At 40.8% G+C, this 19,612-nt stretch overlaps 1 protein-coding gene across 6 annotated transcripts in view; it reads left to right on the top strand.

The window, feature by feature from the left end:
* CALD1 (caldesmon 1) overlaps positions 1-18,919 on the top strand; it is a 153,677-nt gene extending 134,758 nt beyond the window's left edge. For all 6 annotated transcript variants that reach the window (XM_073567758.1, XM_073567759.1, XM_073567763.1 and 3 more), the window contains 6 exons: positions 7,290-7,362; positions 8,240-8,377; positions 9,975-10,070; positions 12,500-12,580; positions 13,803-13,836; positions 17,263-18,919. In XM_073567758.1, the coding sequence (XP_073423859.1) occupies positions 7,290-7,362; positions 8,240-8,377; positions 9,975-10,070; positions 12,500-12,580; positions 13,803-13,836; positions 17,263-17,288 (448 nt within the window). In that variant the 3' untranslated portion in view covers positions 17,289-18,919. The remainder of the gene's footprint in view (positions 1-7,289; positions 7,363-8,239; positions 8,378-9,974; positions 10,071-12,499; positions 12,581-13,802; positions 13,837-17,262) is intronic.
* The last annotated feature ends 693 nt before the right edge of the window (positions 18,920-19,612 follow it).

Here is a 19,612-nt window from a genome sequence, read left to right as displayed (position 1 = left end):
AGAGGGGAAAATGTGTCCCTTTTGCTCCAGGCTTATTCAGGCTCTTGAGTGACAGAGGACCAGTGGACCACTCTTCACTTTTGACTATTCTCCTTGCATTCCACGAGTTATAATTTTTTTTTCAGTTGATAGAGCCGTATCCGGCCATATTTTTTGTGGGACAAGCTATGGTTTTTATCATTACCATTTTGAGGTCCAAATGACTTTCTGATCTCTGTATCTCACTTTTTTGTTAGATGAACATTTAAAAAATAGTGATTTATATATATATATTACATTTTTTTATTGGAGCCCCCATGGGACTTAAATCTCTGAATTTCTGCTCCCTTGTACAATACATCGCCATACTGTATTATGGCAGTGTATTCTAAGATTGCCAGTCCTGAGTTTGAACCATACATGCAGTGATACATCACCAGTAGAATTCTAGGTGGTCTTGAGAAGGGTGGTCTTAAGAAGGACATCCCCCCCCCCCTTTATCATGCCCATGCATCCTAAAAAGACATATGAACAACCTACGTAATTACATATTGCAGTGTGTTTTATAGGCAATCAAGAGATCACAGGTACAAGTCCAGCAAGGTGACTGATGCAAAGTGAAAAAAAAAAACACATAAAAAATACTTAAAAACGATCTTAAAAAGAAAATTGTATATATAAAAATATATATACATAAATACATTTGGTATCATTGTAATCATACTGACCTGAAGAATCTATAAAATCAAAACCTAAAAAAAATCAATGGCAGAATTGTGTTGTTTTCCAGCTTTTCACTGCATGTGGAATTTTTTTATGACTTTATATAATAAGAAAGAAGGTGTCAATCAGAATTACAACTTGTCTCGCAAAACAAAACCTGCCCTAGTACGGCTAGGTATGTCAATGGAAAAATAAAAATGTTATGGCTATTGGAAAGTAGGGAGGAAAAAACGAAAACAAGAAAAAATAAAAATCGCCCAATTCTTAAAGAGGTTGTCCAGTCTTGTGAATCCTTACAGTGTGCACTGTGCCCGTTGGCAATCGACGTGTGAGTAAAGTAATTGCACACATGCGGTCATGTGCCGACTAGACTTGGACAGTCTGGTTCAATTCATAGAATGCAGCGGGGCAGGACAAGTCTAGTCGGAATGTGGCCAGAAATATGCAAATCACATGACTGCCCGCTCCCGGTGACTGCAGGCTTGAACCCCAGGCACAGACAACCCCTTTCAAGGATTAATTAGGTTTACCCACTTGTTGGGGGTCTGACTTGTTGATATATACAATATTATGTATTAGGTAAAGCATACGCCTTAAATAAATTCCAGAATCTATGACTTAACGCTGCTCCATTTGAAGCCCTACAAAATTGTCAAAAAGAGCCCCATAACCGATGCCAACAAGATCATTACATGACGCGGCTCAGTAGCCACTGACGTCAATCCAGACTCCAATTTTCGGAGGTGATTGCACCCTTATTGTCCTCTGCTGTTTGAGTTCCCTTCCTCCTATTCTCAGGCGAACGCTCATTAGGCCATGACAAGTTGCTGTAAATGAAGGCTTTGTTCTATGGTTAAAGCCGTCAGCAGAGCTCCCAAACGCCCAGGCAGACATCTTTGCTTTGTGATGTTATCTACGACTTAAGTAGGAAATGGATACCCATTGTTGTGTGTAAAGTGAGTCATAATAATCCTGACGGATGTCATTCCAATAAATCAACACTAGAGGGCGACATTCTACAGGTGCCATTAAAACTCCGACACCTGGCGATCTACTAGTGAAGTCACGGCGGACGTAACACCTCCGTAAACAGTGCCGAACACACCATAAATATCATTTTATGGGTACAGGTGCGCCATAAAATAATCCAACTGTAAAGCGCGATAAATAAGCTTAGAAGTAAAATTTTGATGCATTTATGGTTTATACTTTTTTTTTAGATGTTTTACTAATATTATGCGGATGCAGTTAAAACTGTAGATGTTTTACTGGAAAGTCTGCGAATGTAAGGGCCGTAGACACCATAAATATAATTTTATGTAGACGAGTGCGCGATAAATTAGCTGAGATCTGAAATTCTGCATTTAAAGTGTAACCGTCCTAATTTTTATTTCATTAATCAATAGTGCACATGAAAATTAGAAACTTTGTAAAATACAGTATCTTATCAGAGAAATCTGCTTCTTTCTCCTCCTGGACTGAACTTTCACTTTCAATTCATGGAAAAAAAATCGGTAAAATCTGTTTTCAGTAAAGACAGATTTTCCCATTACTGAGATAGGAGATGGAGGCAGCGTCAGGCATTCTACTGCAAGTTCCATGAAGAAATTAAGACCTCGATTACACTTTAAGCAATATTTGTTTTTCAAATGTAATGCTTTGATGGATCCCATATTACATGTCTGTGTTCAGTACTTTGAGTATAATATCCTGCTATTAATTGAGTTGTGGCAAATGTATAGGCTGGTTGTGCTTGAGGTATAGGCTGGTTGTGCTTAAGGTATAGGCTGGTTGTGCTTGAGGTATAGGCTGGTTGTGCTTGAGGTATAGGCGGGTTGTGCTTGAGGCATAGGCTGGTTGTGCTTGAGGTATAGGCTGGTTGTGCTTGAGGTATAGGCTGGTTGTGCTTGAGGTATAGGCGGGTTGTGCTTGAGGTATAGGCGGGTTGTGCTTGAGGTATAGGTGGGTTGTGCTTGAGGCATAGGCTGGCTGTGCTTGAGGCATAGGCTGGCTGTGCTTGAGGCATAGGCTGGCTGTGCTTGAGGTACAGGTTGGTTGTGCTTGAGGTACAGGTTGGTTGTGCTTGAGGTATAGGCTGGTTGTGCTTGAGGTACAGGTTGGTTGTGCTTGAGGTACAGGTTGGTTGTGCTTGAGGTTTAGGCTGGTTGTGCTTGAGGCATAGGCTGGTTGTGCTTGAGGCATAGGCTGGTTGTGCTTGAGGCATAGGCTGGTTGTGCTTGAGGTATAGGTGGGTTGTGCTTGAGGTATAGGCTGGTTGTGCTTGAGGTATAGGCTGGTTGTGCTTGAGGTACAGGTTGGTTGTGCTTGAGGTATAGGCTGGTTGTGCTTGAGGTACAGGTTGGTTGTGCTTGAGGTATAGGCTGGTTGTGCTTGAGGTACAGGTTGGTTGTGCTTGAGGTACAGGTTGGTTGTGCTTGAGGTATAGGCTGGTTGTGCTTGAGGTATAGGCTGGTTGTGGTTGAGGTATAGGCTGGTTGTGGTTGAGGTATAGGCTGGATGTGCTTGAGGTATAGACTGGATGTGCTTGAGGTATAGGCTGGTTGTGCTTGAGGCATAGGCTGGTTGTGCTTGAGGTATAGGCTGGTTGTGCTTGAGGTATAGGCTGGTTGTGCTTGAGGTATAGGCTGGTTTTGCTTGATGTATAGGCTGGTTGTGCTTGAGGTATAGGCTGGTTGTGCTTGAGGTATAGGCTGGTTGTGCATGAGGTACAGGTTGGTTGTGCTTGAGGTACAGGTTGGTTGTGCTTGAGGTATAGGCTGGTTGTGCTTGAGGTACAGGTTGGTTGTGCTTGAGGTACAGGTTGGTTGTGCTTGAGGTATAGGCTGGTTGTGCTTGAGGTACAGGTTGGTTGTGCTTGAGGTACAGGTTGGTTGTGCTTGAGGTATAGGCTGGTTGTGCTTGAGGTATAGGCTGGTTGTGGTTGAGGTATAGGCTGGATGTGCTTGAGGTATAGGCTGGTTGTGCTTGAGGTATAGGCTGGTTGTGCTTGAGGTACAGGTTGGTTGTGCTTGAGGTATAGGCTGGTTGTGCTTGAGGCATAGGCTGGTTGTGCTTGAGGTATAGGCTGGTTGTGCTTGATGTATAGATGGGTTGTGCTTGAGGCATAGGCTGGTTGTGCTTGAGGTATAGGCTGGTTGTGCTTGAGGTATAGGCTGGTTGTGCTTGAGGTATAGGCTGGTTGTGCTTGAGGTATAGGCTGGTTGTGCCTGAGGTTCAGGTTGGTTGTGCTTGAGGTATAGGCTGGTTGTGCTTGAGGTACAGGTTAGTTGTGCTTGAGGTATAGGCTGGTTGTGCTTGAGGTATAGGCCGGTTGTGCTTGATGTATAGATGGATTGTGCTTGAGGCATAGGCTGGTTGTGCTTGAGGTATAGGCTGGTTGTGCTTGAGGTATAGGCTGGTTGTGCTTGATGTATAGATGGATTGTGCTTGAGGCATAGGCTGGTTGTGCTTGAGGTATAGGCTGGTTGTGCTTGAGGTATAGGCTGGTTGTGCTTGAGGTATAGGCTGGTTGTGCTTGAGGTATAGATGGGTTGTGCTTGAGGCATAGGCTGGTTGTGCTTGAGGCATAGGCTGGTTGTGCTTGAGGTATAGGCCGGTTGTGCTTGAGGTATAGATAGATTGTGCTTGAGGCATAGGCTGGTTGTGCTTGAGGTATAGGCTGGTTGTGCTTGAGGTATAGGCTGGTTGTGCTTGATGTATAGATGGATTGTGCTTGAGGCATAGGCTGGTTGTGCTTGAGGTATAGGCTGGTTGTGCTTGAGGTATAGGCTGGTTGTGCTTGAGGTATAGGCTGGTTGTGCTTGAGGTATAGGCTGGTTGTGCTTGAGGTATAGGCTGGTTGTGCTTGAGGTATAGGCTGGTTGTGCTTGAGGTATAGATGGGTTGTGCTTGAGGTATAGGCTGGTTGTGCTTGAGGTATAGGCTGGTTGTGCTTGAGGTATAGGCTGGTTGTGCTTGAGGCATAGGCTGGTTGTGCTTGAGGTATAGGTGGGTTGTGCTTGAGGCATAGGCTGGTTGTGCTTGAGGTTTAGGCTGGTTGTGCTTGAAAACCCTAATTAGTGTATCAGAATTGGACCCCTATACCCCAAAAATGGAAACTCCATATTTATCAACATTTACAAGCCAAAATTTGGGAAATGAAAGCCCCACCCCCCAGGACTATTGTCAAATCTGGCATACAATAATTAGCTTTATCGCAATCAGACTTTTTAATTGTTTTGTGGTAATAAACCTAGTAAACTTACTATTACTGTCCACCCAAGCCATAAATAGAATTGAAATGAGGTTCGTCCACTGCAGCTTTCCTTCTTGTTCATGGTTTCCAGGTAAACACATTTCTATAAACTGCACAAAGGGTTAAAAAAAATGCTGAAAATGGGGGAAAAAAATTAAAATAAAAAAATTACACTAATGTTCAAAAGTTTGGGGTCACCCAGACAATTTTCTGATTTCCATGAAAACTCATACTTTTATTAATCAAATGAGTTGTCAAATGAATGTTAAATCTAGTCCAGACATTGACAAGGTTCGAAAAAAAGATTTTTATTTGAAATAATAATTTTCTCCTTCAGACTTTGCTTTCGTCAAAGAATGATCCCTTTGCAGCAATTCCAGCATTGCAGGCCTTTGGCATTCTAGAAGTTAATTTTCTGAGGTAATCTGGAGACATTTCACCCCATGCTTCCAGAAGCCCCTCCCACAAGTTGGTGTGGCTTGATGGGCACCATACGGTCAAGCTGCTCCCACAACAGCTCAATGGGGTTGAGATCTGGTGACTGCGCTGGCCACTCCATTACAGATAGAATACCAGCTGCCTGCGTCTTCACTAAATAGTTCTGGCATAATTTGGAGGTGTGCTTTGGGTCATTGTCCTGTTGTAGGATGAAATTGGCTCCAATCAAGCGCTGTCCACAGGGTATGGCATGGCGTTGCAGAATGGAGTGATAGCCTTCCTTATTCAAAATCCCTTTTACCTTGTACAAATCTCCCACTTTACCAGCACCAAAGCAACCCCAAACCATCACATTACCTCCACCATGCTTGACAGATGGCGTCAGGCACTCTTCCAGCATCTTTTCAGTTGTTCTGCGTCTCACAAATGTTCTTCTGTGTGTTCCAAACACCTCAAACTTGGATTCATCTGTCCATAACACTTTTTTCCAATCTTCCTCTGTCCAATGTCTGTTCTTTTGCCCATATTAATCTTTTCCTTTTATTAGCCAGTCTCAGATATGGCTTTTTCTTTGCCACTCTTCCCTGAAGGCCAGCATCCCGGAGTCGCCTCTTCACTGTAGATGATTACACTGGCGTTTTGCGTGTAATATTTAATGAAGCTGCCAGTTGAGGACCTGTGAGGCGTCGATTTCTCAAACTACAGACTCTAATGTACTTGTCTTGTTGCTCAGTTGTGCATCGGGGCCTCCCACTTCTCTTTCTACTCTGGTTAGAGCCTGTTTGTGCTCCTCTGAAGGGAGTAGTACACACCGTTGTAGGAAATCTTCAGTTTCTTGGCAATTTCTCGCATGGAATAGTCTTCATTTCTAAGAACAAGAATAGACTGTCGAGTTTCACATGAAAGTTCTTTTTTTCTGGCCGTTTTGAGAGTTTAATGGAACCAACAAATGTAATGCTCCAGATTATCAACTAGCTCAAAGGAAGGTCAGGTTTATAGCTTCTCTAATCAGCCAAACTGTTTTCAGCTGTGCTAACATACTTGCACAAGGGTTTTCAAGGGTATTCTAACCATCCATTAGCCTTCTTACACAGTTAGCAAACACAAAGTACCATAAGAACACTGGAGTGATGGTTGTTGGAAATGGGCCTCAATACACCTATGAAGATATTGCATTACAAACCAGACGTTTGCAGCTAGAATAGTCATTTACCACATTAACAATGTATAGAGTGTATTTCTGAATCATTTCATGTTAGCTTCAATAGAAATAACTGTGCTGTTCTTTCAAAAATAAGGAAATTTCTAAGTGACCCTAAACTTTTGAACGGTAGTGTATATTTACATTAAAAAGGTAGATTTAACATTTTAGAATTGTTCTTCACGTCAACGTTTATATTCAATGACCGTTTAAAAAAAGGTTTTTCTCCAATTAAAGCTGTTTTTTAAGTGATGTCTGAATAATAAGGCAGTAGTAGATGCTGAAAAGTGAGAATTTGTACTTTCAATCTCCCTGCCCCTTCCCTGTCCTCTGACTGCCTAGTTGCTATGAACCTTCTCCTTAGATTAAACGCTGAAGCTGTGTATATATAGCATGTAGTCGCTGTAGTAGAATTTGACATTGATGATAGAGCTGGGTGAGAACCCCATTGGGAGATAAAATGGCGGCCATATTGGTTGTCACGCAGGTTCTTCATAAATCTGATTAAAGAAGGTGGCTTTCTTTTCCTTTATCAGTCAAGACTCGAAACCTCTTGCCATTAATGTTGGTATTTTTTTTTTTTAATAAAATTTAACCAGTCTAGACCATTAATTATATGGACCGCATAGCTGTTTTTCCAGTATAATGACGCTTTGGTACCGTAACATTTATGAGATGACTTGTTTCTTTCAGCGTTAAATCTTCACAACCAGCAGTGGTGTCCAAGATCGACAGCCGACTTGAGCAGTACACCAGTGCGATTGGGGTAAGTGTTCGGTCTATTTGTGGTCCGATAATTTTTCGAATGGCCCAAGATTTATTTTTAGTCCTCTATCGAGATGACCTCTTTATCAGTTAGCAACAAAAAAAAAACAACAACCCAAAGGCGAAATGGCTTCTTCTGGATCAACAAAAAGTTAATTATGATCTTAAAGGGGGCCTGTCACCAGGTCAAAAGTATCCAGTTTTTATTCTTATTTTATTCCCGCTGCTCCCCTGAGCATTCCAGTTTTTATTTTTTAAAAATCCGCCATACGGTTTTAGAGATATGGGCCTTTTTATTCAGTTCTAATTTTTATGGTCGGTACAAGGGGTGTGGCTTAAAGAGTGATCATGCGCCTTAAAGACACGCCCCTGAGGATTCTGTTCGTCTTGACGCCTTGGAGCACATTAGACACACTAAATAAAAAGTCCCATAACTCAGGAACCATATGACGGATTTTAAAAAAGAAAAAAACTGAATACTCAGTGGATCAGCGGGAATAGAATAGGTGGGAAAAAAATGGACACTAGACGTGTCCTCTTTACGGATTGTAATTGACTGGGCATTTCCATTGTACCGAAGAGGGGTCTAAGACTTGGGAAGAGAGCTCGAGAAGTATAACCCTTAAAAATTAAAGAATTATTTTTACACAGTTTTTTTTTTTAACATGTAAAATCCTTATCTAAAAATGTTGATGTAAATTTTGGCGCTAAATCTGCTCTAAAAGAAAAACTCTGTGAGGACATACCTGAACTGGTGCGTGCCCTTTTAAAATAGTTTTATTCACTGAACAACCCCTTTAAATTTTCTTTTGGTCCCACCAGTTATGTGACTGTTTAAACGAGGTACTCTGTTCTGTTTTTTTTGTTTTTTTTTGTAGAACAACAAAGGCCCAAAACCTGCCAAACAAGCGCCTTCCGACCTTCCTTTGGCGACCGAGGGTGTGCGGAATATAAAGAGCATGTGGGAAAAAGGAAATGTTTTCTCATCCCCCAGTGGAATACTGTCACCGAATAAGGTAACCATTGCTTGTTTCATTATAGCAACAAATATATTACTTTATAGTTATGACCTTAAAAGGGGACATCCGGGACTTTCTGAAAAACAAAAAAATTTTCTAAGTACTAACAGGCAGGTAGTTGATAGTTGCCTACCTGTTGTGCTCGGCGCCATTTTTTCCCCGATACAGACCGGTCACAGACTGCTCTTGCTGGCGATTCAACTTCCTCTGTTGACATCATGTCGACAGAGAGGCAGATTCTTTTCCACTCCGATCTGTCGACAGGGCGGGACTTCCGACAACATTCTGATTGACAGCCAGATTCCCTCTGCCTAACTGTCAATCAGAATGACACCAGAAGTCCCGCCCTGTCGACAGAGCAGAACAGAAAAGAAGCCTCCGCTCTGTTGATGTGACGTCAGCAGAGGCAGCTGAATCACCGGCAGGGGCGGTCTGTGACCGCTCTGTGCTGGGGAAGAATGGCACCGGGCACAACAGGCAGGTAAGAAGCATCTCCCTGCCTGTTAGTGCTTGAGCACATTTTTGTTTTTCAGAAGGCCCTGGATATACCCTTTAAAGGGATATTTCCATCTTTATAAATGAATATGGTTAAAAACAAGCACAGTTTATTAAAATTTTAAGTGTTTGTTCAGATGTTGACGCTTTTTTGTTTTTAGCTTTTTTGCCTAGGAGACCGACTACCAGTGCTGTTTAGCTAGGACGTAACGGCCCGTTCCACATAATAGTGCTTACAAGTTCAATAGAAAAGAAATCATAAGCAGTGCACTTGTTCTGCTATCTAGCCTCTAGTCTAGTCTCTGGCTGTAAACAAATGAAAAGTGTTCATATCTCAAGAATGGCTAAAAATTTTTTTATCAAGCGTTAAATTGCAAAATTGATTCCTTTTAAATGCTCTATCCAACAATGCCCATTCATGAAATTAATAATAACCTTCTATGAAGATTTAGGCAGCTGTCCTTGAGGGTAAGCTGTCCAAGAGAAGATGCTTTCTAGGGCCCACAAAACCTGAAACGCACTACAAACCCAACTCCCCCATCAACTGATCTTTGACAGTGGAGCGGCTGTCAAAAAATCAACAGACACCATCGACTGGCAGACCAATGAGGATACTGTCATGAAGGAACCGATCAGCCAGTCAAATGAATGGTCACCCATGTAATAAATGGACAGGTCAGATCCACCAGAACGGGAATCACTTGCTGGTGGCTCTGGCCAAGTTGGGGCCTCTCGTGAATGACGGCCATATAATCTTTAAGGGCATATGGACCTCATGTGCTCATGTCTGTGGTTGCTTCCTCTGGTCGCCCGCTTGCTCACTTTCTTCAACTCTTCCAAGTATCCTCCCTGGGTGTGCTCATAATATAAGTACGTCTGACTCTTTGGCTGTGACATGATCTCATCGTTGTTCCAAAATAATATAAAACGTTCCCGTCATTGGATCTTTAATAATTTACATAATTTGGTCAAGGATCCACTTATTCCTTCTACTTGTTCTAAAAGGTGTTGAGTCAAGTCTGGCTTTTTTATTCTCATAATCCCCTTTTTTTAACATTTTTTTTATGCTAAGATCTTGTCTGGTGTTCTGTGTTTCCAGGAAACGGCAGGATTAAAGGTGGGCGTCTCAAGCCGTATTAATGAATGGCTTACAAAAACTCCAGAGAACAACAAAACGCCTTCTTCGAAACCTTCAGTAAGTGCTAAAGCTCAATGTGATCTACAGCCATCTTACCGTCCATGTTTCCATGTGTGGACGTACAGTCTGTGAATACAGGTTGTTAACACAGTGATTAAAGGGACTGTCCAGGATTAGAACACATGACTTCTTTTCTTCTAGTGATGCAATACCACAAACAACCTGTGGACAGGTGTGGCGCTACAGTTAGAGGAAAGCAGATATTATAATCCCTTCAAAACGGTTGTACAGGACTTACATATTGATGTTCACCAATATCTGATCAGTGATGATCCGATAACCATTTCCCTCACCGTTCAGCTGTTCAGCTCCCATGTTCGCTTAAGAGTCTATGGAGTTGAGGCATCACTGCTCCGTTTATCATGTAGTGGCTAGTACCACGTCTTAGATCACATTCACTTCTATAGGAGCCGAGCTGCAGTACCCAGCTTCGGCCACTACACAGTGTATGGAGCTGTGCATTCCCGACTTTATACACTATGTACTTATGACCACTGTGGAGCCTTCAAAAAGATGATCGGTGGGAATTCAGGTTTTCGGACCCTCACCGGATTGATCGAGTGACTACTTGGCTAGGAATACACTATACTGTACTGAACGTCAGGCAGTTTTCTTAGAAAACCAGGTTCTCTAAATTGCTACTGAGGTCTTTTTCTTTTATGTTTCCTCAAAAATACAGTATTTTAATAATTTTTTATCTTTGTTATGCTCACCTTATAAGCCATTTTTGACCCTTATCTTTTTCTCGCTCAATCAGCTGATTTTCTTTCCTTGCTCGTCTATCCATCTGCCCCCTCTCGAAGAAATCTCCTCTCTGATGTCTTATTCTTCCTTCTTCTTCTTTCCTTATTGGATCTTTTCAGTAAGCTGATCAGGTAATAATGTGTTAATTACAATGGGATGGAAGGGCCAAAATCCATATTTTGAACACTTTAAGACACAACCATCCATGAAGAAAGAGTAGATTAAGCTAAGCTAGCTGATTCTCCGGACCTATACCGATGATCTTCCTTCAGGATGAGTTTGGCATCAGCTTCTTCTTCTCACTTCCATAGACCTATGGGAGTAATGGTTGATTTGGTTAGTCATAATTTGCCTAAGGCAGTCCCAAATTTTGGTCATTGTGCTCTGACCCATGAAGAACAGAGCTTACTAGACTAAATTTCAATAAAACATGTCTGGTTTTGGACATCCTTACAACGAATCTTAGCCAACATGTAGGAGGCTTCCAGAATAAGAGGGGACCTACCAAACTTCGGAGAGAGTGAGCAAGTCTCCCACACCCCACCGAACCTGCCTGAAACCCACCAGAAAGCAGGGATTCTGGGATGTTTATTCATGCAGGGACCAGATCTGGGACAGGCAAGGATTAAGCAGAGAGGGAGAATGGCTTCCAAAAAAAGACGAGACTATGGTCGAAATCTGCTGGCAGATGCTATCAGTGAAAAGTTGCCAAGTATGACTGTGGATAGTACATTTTTGGAATGCCAACTTTTTGAAATGGTCTTGCAGGAGATTCACTTCCCTTAACATGAAGTTAAAATTTTTCCACAGCCATGTCTCCTTATACCGACCACTCTCCTTATATGCTTCTATTTCCCACCTCCTGAATGTGCCTCTGGCCTCCAGGGCATCTTGCTACCATGCCTAGGAAACGTTCATGATCTGCTGCACATACTATGGGGTTCAAGGAGGATATTAATACTCCCGGGAAATTTGCCAACTCTCCAGAAGTCAGGGAGGTCTCTCATTTTCCAAGAAAGTTGACAAGTATGCTTTTTGTAGATGGATCCCTTTTGTTTTAGGGAATCCAGCAATATGCAGTTCCCGCATGGAAAATTATGGATTGCACAGTGTCAACCAAAAATTAATGGGCGGCCTGAATACTGCAGGACAGGACATGTTAATTAAAGGATGTAGACTTTCACAGATGACTGACTGCCTTCATAGGGGTTGTCTAACAAGAGACATCTTTGGCATATCCAAAGGATAAACACTACCATAAATGCCAGATAGATGCCCCTATCTCCAGAATGGGGGTCCCCCACACCCACTTTCCGACCACCAGTGAATGGAGAGATGGTGCTGCCTCCAGTCATTGCTACAGTTGTTCTCTGATACTCCCCGTGCAAGGAATGCAGAGAGAGACAACTCTCCACTCACAGGAAGTAAGATAATGGCCAGAACGGGAGATCACGGAGGACCCCTATTCTGGCGATGGGTGTGGGTCAAGATGGTGCAATTAATGTCCCTCAAGGGACAATCCCTTTAACTCAGAATACCAGGATATTTTGTTTATATACCCCATTAGGACATACGGATATTATAGATTGGGATCTCCCCTTTCTAAAGCCCTCTCTCTGAATCATGATGGGTTTGATGACCTATCTATGATCTATAATAAGTTTTATATTTTTCACCTTCAGGATTTAAGACCTGGAGATGTATCCGGCAAACGTAATATCTGGGAAAAGCAACAAACGGAGAAACCTGGGTCACCAACTAAGGTGAGGGCAGAACATGATCTCAATGTTTTAGAGGGTTATTCCTTTCTCCACAATTTTCTCCCCAATATTATGTATGCTTGTAGATTGTGAGCCCTCGCGGGCAGGGTCCTCTCTCCTCCTGTACCAGTTATGACTTGTATTGTTCAACATTATTGTACTTGTTTTTATGTATACCCCTCCCTACATGTTAAGCGCCATGGAATAAATGGCGCTATAATAATAATAATAGTAATGCTTCAAAATGGATATTGGTGACACTAAACCCTTACCATGGCTGCCATATTACCCCCGTGATAAATTTTTAACCATCTAATTTTAAGACCGATTTAGGAAATCTGCTCCCGTTGTGTGATGGCTATGAATTGTCTTGAAAGTTCTTCTAATTCTCTTGTATGGGGAAAAAAGTGGTGCCACTCATGGCTGCTCCATAATATAGGGAGCTGTGCCATTTCCAATGTGCCACAGCCACTTTAACTTCTTCTGGACCCCCCCACAGACAATAAATGTCCAGGTGGTCCACGTTCTACTCTGCAGTGACGTTTTAGAACATCACTGCAGAGTAAAGCAGCTATACGCGATTGTGCAACATTGGGAGTGGGAAGCAAGCTATCAGACACAGCCTGACTCCTCATAGGGAAGGCAGAGAGACTTTATTATTGTCTATGCGTTCCCGATTACTGAACAAGCGCCGTGTATACAATATAAGAAGCACTGAGAGTGCTTCCGTTTCTAGACCCTGCAATCATGTGATCATCGGGTACAAGGAATGAGCAAGAACTGCTTTGTCCCAGGAGACCCAGTCAGTTTTGCAATGCAGCCAGGAAGTTCTCCTGTAACGGGGGCTAATATACCTGCCCCAGTTATAGATGAAACAAGGTTAAAAAAAAGTATTTAAATGTTGATTAACCCTAACCCTGATGAAAAATAATAATTAAAAAAAACATTAAAAAGCTAAAAGTCACTGCCAATTCAAATCCCTCTTACGAGACTCATCTCCATGGAGAGAAAAAAAAAAAGAACATCCAATCTTAAAACCGCATGTACAAAAAAAAAAGGAAAATGGAAATGGTCTGGAATTGGGGGTAAATAGTCTTGTCTTCAGCTGGTTAATGAACTGATTGCTTGGGGCTGCTAAGATTTGGACCCTAGCAGTCTGAAATTGATGGCCTAAGGGTAAACAAAGTGATGAACAATATTTCCAATATTTTTTATATTTTAACAGATGACAACTGGAGGGAAAAAGTCTGACTCTAATGGTAAGTAACATTTCTCATCGTTTTTTTGGTCTTGTTACAATGTGATTTTCATTACAGATTAATCAATATTTTCATTTGTACACTGTGTTCCAAATTATTATGCAAATTGGATTTAAGTGTCATAAAGATGTAATTTTTTGTTTTTCAAATAAACTCATAGATGGTATTGTGTATCAGGGCTCTTTGGATCACTGATATCAATCTCAAACGCCTGTGATAATTAGTTTACCAGGTGAGCTCAATTAAAAGAAAACTACTTAAGAATGGTGTTCCACATTATTAAGCAGGGCACAGGTTTCAAGGAATTTAGGAAAGAAAAAGGATCTCTCTGCTGCGGAAAAGCATCAGATAGTGCAATGCCTTGGTCAAGAGATGAAAACATTAGATATTTCCCAAAAATTTAAACGTGATTATCGTACTGTTAAGAGATTTGTGGTTGATTCCGAGCACAGACATGTTTGTGCTGATAAAGGCAGAATGAGGAAGGTTTCTGCCAGGCAAGTTCATCGGATTAAGAGAGCGGCTGCTAAAAAGCCATCACAAACCAGCAAACAGATATTTAAAGCTGCTGGTGCCTCTGGAGTCCCTCGAACCTCAAGGTGTAGGATCCTTCAAAGGCTTGCTGTAGTGCATAAACCTACTATTCGGCCACTCCTAAACAGTGTTCACAAGCAGAAATGGTAGCAGTGGGCCCAGACATACATGAAGACTAATTTTCTTTCATACAGTCTTGTTTACTGATGAGTGTCGAGCAACCCTGGATGGTCAAGATGGATGGAGTAGTGGATGGTTGGTGGATGGCCACTATGTCCCAACAAGGCTGCGACATCAGCAGGGAGGTGGAGGAGTCATGTTTTGGGCCGGAATCATGGGGAAACCGCTGGTAGGGCTCTTTAAGGTTCCTGAAGGTGTGAAAATGACCTCTGCAAAGTATATCGAGTTTCTGACTGACAGCTGTCTTCCATGGTATAAAAAGCAGAAACGTGCCTTCAGGAGCAAAATCATTTTCATGCATGACAATGCACCATCTCATGCTGCAAAGAAGACCTCTGAGTCATTGACTGCTATGGGCATAAAAGGAGATAAACTCATGGTGTGGCCACCATCTTTCCCTGACCTCAACCCTATAGAGAACCTTTGGAGTATCATCAAGCAAAAGATCTATGAGGGTGGGAGGCAGTTCACATCAAAACAGCAGCTCTGGGAGACTATTCTGACTTCATGCAAAGAAATACAAGCAGTAACTCTCCAAAAACTCCCAAGTTCAATGGATGCAAGAACTGTGAAGGTGACATCAAAGAAGGGTTCCTATGTTACCATGTAACTGGGCCTGTTAGGATGTTTTGGAGTTAAATAGCTTTTTTGTTCAGTGAATGTGACCTCCTAATGCTGCAAATTCCACAAATGAACATTTTCAGTTCTTTAAAACAGATCAAATGTTTAGAAATTCTACTGTGCCTAATAATTTGGAACAGTGCAATTTGAGTTTTTATTCATTTTGGAGATTATACTGTTATCATTGGGAGGTTTCTTCAATAAAATTCGATGTATAATCTAACAGGTGATGACTTTTATTAGACTGACTGTCATTTGTAGCGACTAGTTAGGAAAATCAGAGAAAAATATCATTTGCATAATCATTTGGAACACAGTGTAGTTCATGAATTAATAATACACATAAAAATAAGAAACTTCATAATATATCTTATCAGGGAAATCTGCTTATTTCTCCCCCTCGACTGATCTTGTAACAACTGTATTCAGTGAAGACAGATTTCCCCCTTACTGAGATAAGAGATGACAGTTTGTGCTTTTAAAATTCTATGGAAGAGAGAGGAGCTAGAGGCAGAAACAGACATTCTAGAGAGGAGCTAGAGGCAGACGCAGGCATTCTAGGGAGGAGCTGGAGGCAGTCGCAGGCATTCTGGGGAGGAGCTAGAGGCAGACACAGACATTCTAGAGAGGAGCTAGAGGCAGTCACAGGCATTCTAGGGAGGAGCTAGAGGTAGACAGACATTCTAGGGAGGAGCTAGAGGCAGACACAGGCATTCTAGGGAGGAGCTAGAGGCAGACACAGACATTCTAGAGTGGAACTAGAGGCAGGCAGGCATACTAGGGAGGAGCTAGAGGCAGACGCAGACTTTCTAGGGAGTAGCTAGAGGCAGAAACAGACATTCTAGGGAGGAGCTAGAGGCAGACGCAGGCATTCTAGGGAGGAGCTGGAGGCAGTCGCAGGCATTCTAGGGAGGAGCTAGAGGCAGACACAGACATTCTAGGGAGGAGCTAGAGGCAGTCACAGGCATTCTAGGGAGGTGCTAGAGGCAGACACAGACATTCTAGGGTGGAACTAGAGGCAGGCAGGCATACTAGGGAGGAGCTAGAGGCAGACACAGACATTCTAGGGAGGAGCTAGAGGCAGACACAGACATTCTAGGGAGGAGCTAGAGGCAGACACAGGTATTCTAGGGAGGAGCTAGAAGCAGGCAGGCATTCTAGGGAGGAGCTAGAGGCAGACAGACATTCTAGGGAGGAGCTAGAGGCAGGCAGGCATTCTAGGGAGGAGCTAGAGGCAGACAGACATTCTAGGGAGGAGCTAGAGGCAGACACAGGCATTCTAGGGAGGAGCTAGAGGCAGACATAGACATTCTAGGGAGGCGCTAGAAGCAGGCACAAACATTATACTGCAAGTTATCCCAAAATGATGTTCTCCATAGAAATTTCTAAGCACCAACTGTCATCTCCTAAATCAATATTGGGAAAATCTGTATTCACTGAAGACACATTTTACAGGTGAATTTTGAGAATGAAAGATGAGTCCAGGAGGAAAAGTAAGCATATTTCTTGAATAGGAAATATTATAAAACTTTTTTTTCCACGTCTACTATTATTTTATTTAAAAAAAAAAACAACAGCAAAGGTTACTCTTTAAAATAAGTACACCTTTTAATGTGAGTCTCTACCACAACATATGATGATCAGTTTCATTCATACTTTGTAGTATTTGAAGTTCAGTCTTTCTCACACAAAGCAAGTCCTATAAGTACACGTAGAGTTAAGTTATTCAGTTCTTGCTGCCTGCAGTCACCACTAGAGGGAGCCAAGGAGCTAACTGCCTAACAGTTTCTTACTGAATTCCATTTTCTGCACAGTATGCGGTAAGCTCCCTCTAGTGGTGGCTACAGACAAGCAGAAAATGGATCAGGCGATTTCTAGCTCTGTATTACATGGGGTTTTCATGTATTTTTTTCTGATTTTATCAATTGCAAACTTTAATTTTTTGGCAAATATTTCGACGTTTTAGACCTAAAAAAGTTACAAAAAAAGTTAAAGTAAAAAAATAAAAACCATTTTTTTTTACTTTATGCAAAACTCACGAGCCAGTCGCATTTTTCTCAATATTTTCTTTTTTTTTTTTTCTCCCAACAGGATTAAGATTCGAAAAGGAGCCATAAAACGCTCTCGAAACCATCGGACCAACTCTGATATATAAAGTGCTAAAATTAAAAAAAAAAAAATTTCATTTTTCTATTTATGTTTACCAAAAAAAAAAATGTGTTTCTCATTAAGCTGAATCGAACCATGTATATTAGCACTGTATTTAAAAGGCCACCTCTCCAGACGGCGAACCCTCCAGTACAGCACCGCCTTTGCACAAGATCTTCAGGAATCTCAGCTGTGAAACAAACTGATTTCTACTGATACAATTATATTGATGGAAATTTTTACGGAAATTTTTAGAGGCAGCAAAAGAGGAAAAAAGTTCATCATGAGATTATGCACCAGCAGAATCGCGCTGCACTTTAGAGTATTACACGGTTTACTATTTTTTTTTCTTGTGTCCATTAAAGAAAAAAAAAAATTTTTTTTTTTTTTTTTTTTTTTACTGTTATATCTTTTATTCTATTGCAAACTGCTTTAAAAAAAAAAAAAAAAAAAAAAAAAGAAAAATCAACATCTTCATTCTGTTACAGGTATTGCCAAAAATTTTGGCTTGTATTAGCCAGCAGTGGTACTTTTATGGTTGACCTTATAGTGTTATAATAGTTCAACTGTTTTTTTTTTTCGTTTTTTTTGTTTTATTTTTATACACATTATATATTACCGGTAGCTTTTAATCTGACAACACTATTAAATGCAGAACGCTTTTATATGTGCTAAAATATATCTATATTTTTTTTTTCTTTACATACTAGCCAATATCACAGCTTTTGTTAATTCACTTTTTTTTTTTTTTTAGTTTTAGACTTTTTTTTTAATTTTTTTTTTAATTTCAGTAACCTATAGAAAAAAAAAAGTTACACCTATAAGCCCCAAAAAACATCCTGGAATTAAAAAGTAAAAAATAAAATATATATGTGTAAAACAAAAAAAAAAAATCCTAGGTACATTATATATATATAAAAAAAAAGTACAGATTAGTTCAGATTTGGGAGAGTGGGGTAAAAAAAAATTAATTTATAAAAACAGAATAAAAAAAAATATTGTTAAAAATTGGCATGAATTTGGAAATCCTGAGCAATAGGATCACAGCACTCATTTAAATATAGTATTATTATTTTTTATTTTCATTCTTTTATTAACCCATCTTTGAAGTCTTTCGACAGGCAGGTTTCATTTTATTTGTATATAGTTTCCATTTGTGTCATCATTATAAGGAACAAATTTCGATATTTTTAAAAATTCTGGGTCATCTACGCCAAATGTAATTTTTTTTTTTTTTCTGGTGGCAATAATGAGTCCACATTTTAGCGTCCATTGTACAGACACAAACATCCCCCCCCTCCTTGGATTCAGGCTTAGTATAGTGGCGGTAATATGGACGCCATGGCTAAATCTGACTTTTATTAACATCACCTTTAAAAAAAAAAATGATTAAAACCACTGCTTTGCCTAAATATTGTATGCTTTTAATAAATCAATCAAATGCACTCAGTTATCATCTGGGGTAAATGTCCCTACTAAAAATTGGCTTTTATTTCTTCAGAGCTATTAAATTTCAACATTTCAGCTGCTTAAGATATTAAGATTTTTTTTTTCCAACAATGTATTATGAAACTGCAACCACAATAAAATGTTAAATGTACCATAATTGTCAGAGCCTGTCTCTTTAAAAAAAAAAAAAAAAAATTGTTTGCACCTGTAATACCACATTTGTCCATACGGAGTGCTGTGAAGGGAGATCTTGTTTCCTGACGTATCACCATAGAGACATGTTAATAGATCACATCATACAGTTTGTAAGATTGTACTTGACCACAGCCTGTTAATTAATTCTGGAAATTGATGGTGGGCAAAGGTTATGGATCACACATATGCCCACCTTAGATGGATTACTGCTCACAGTTGAAAATGAATATGGTTACAACTTCCCTTTTTTTGCACCATCCTGGTTAGTCCGCTTAAAAAAAGAGCATGGACTGCACCTCTAAAAAGGGTGTGTGGCCTAGAGCCTCATAGCACCTATTCTTCAAGACAGAGTCCCATGGGTGCTGTGCTGGTGCAGTGTCGCTGCAATAATGGTTTGTGCACAACTCCGCTCCTTTAAGACTATAGTTAGGACCCACGCTCATTTTTTTTTTTTCCATTTTTTAGAATTGTGGTTAGTAACCTATTGGTCTTGCCCATTCCTTTCAATCATACTTGCTAACAGTTCTCAAATTTTACAGAAACAATTGGTGACTGAGTCATATCTCATGGTCAAGCCGTGAGGCAGGGAAGTCAAGGAGTCTGAGGACAAGAGTCAGGAAAGTACGTCACAAACAGAGAGAAGAGACAA

This window comes from Dendrobates tinctorius, unplaced genomic scaffold, assembly GCF_039654945.1.
Source record: "Dendrobates tinctorius isolate UK_male_01 unplaced genomic scaffold, ASM3965494v1 ptg000020l, whole genome shotgun sequence".
Lineage (NCBI taxonomy): Eukaryota > Metazoa > Chordata > Amphibia > Anura > Dendrobatidae > Dendrobates > Dendrobates tinctorius.
Note: the sequence above shows the minus strand (reverse complement) of the source record. Positions and strands in the feature narration are given on the sequence as shown.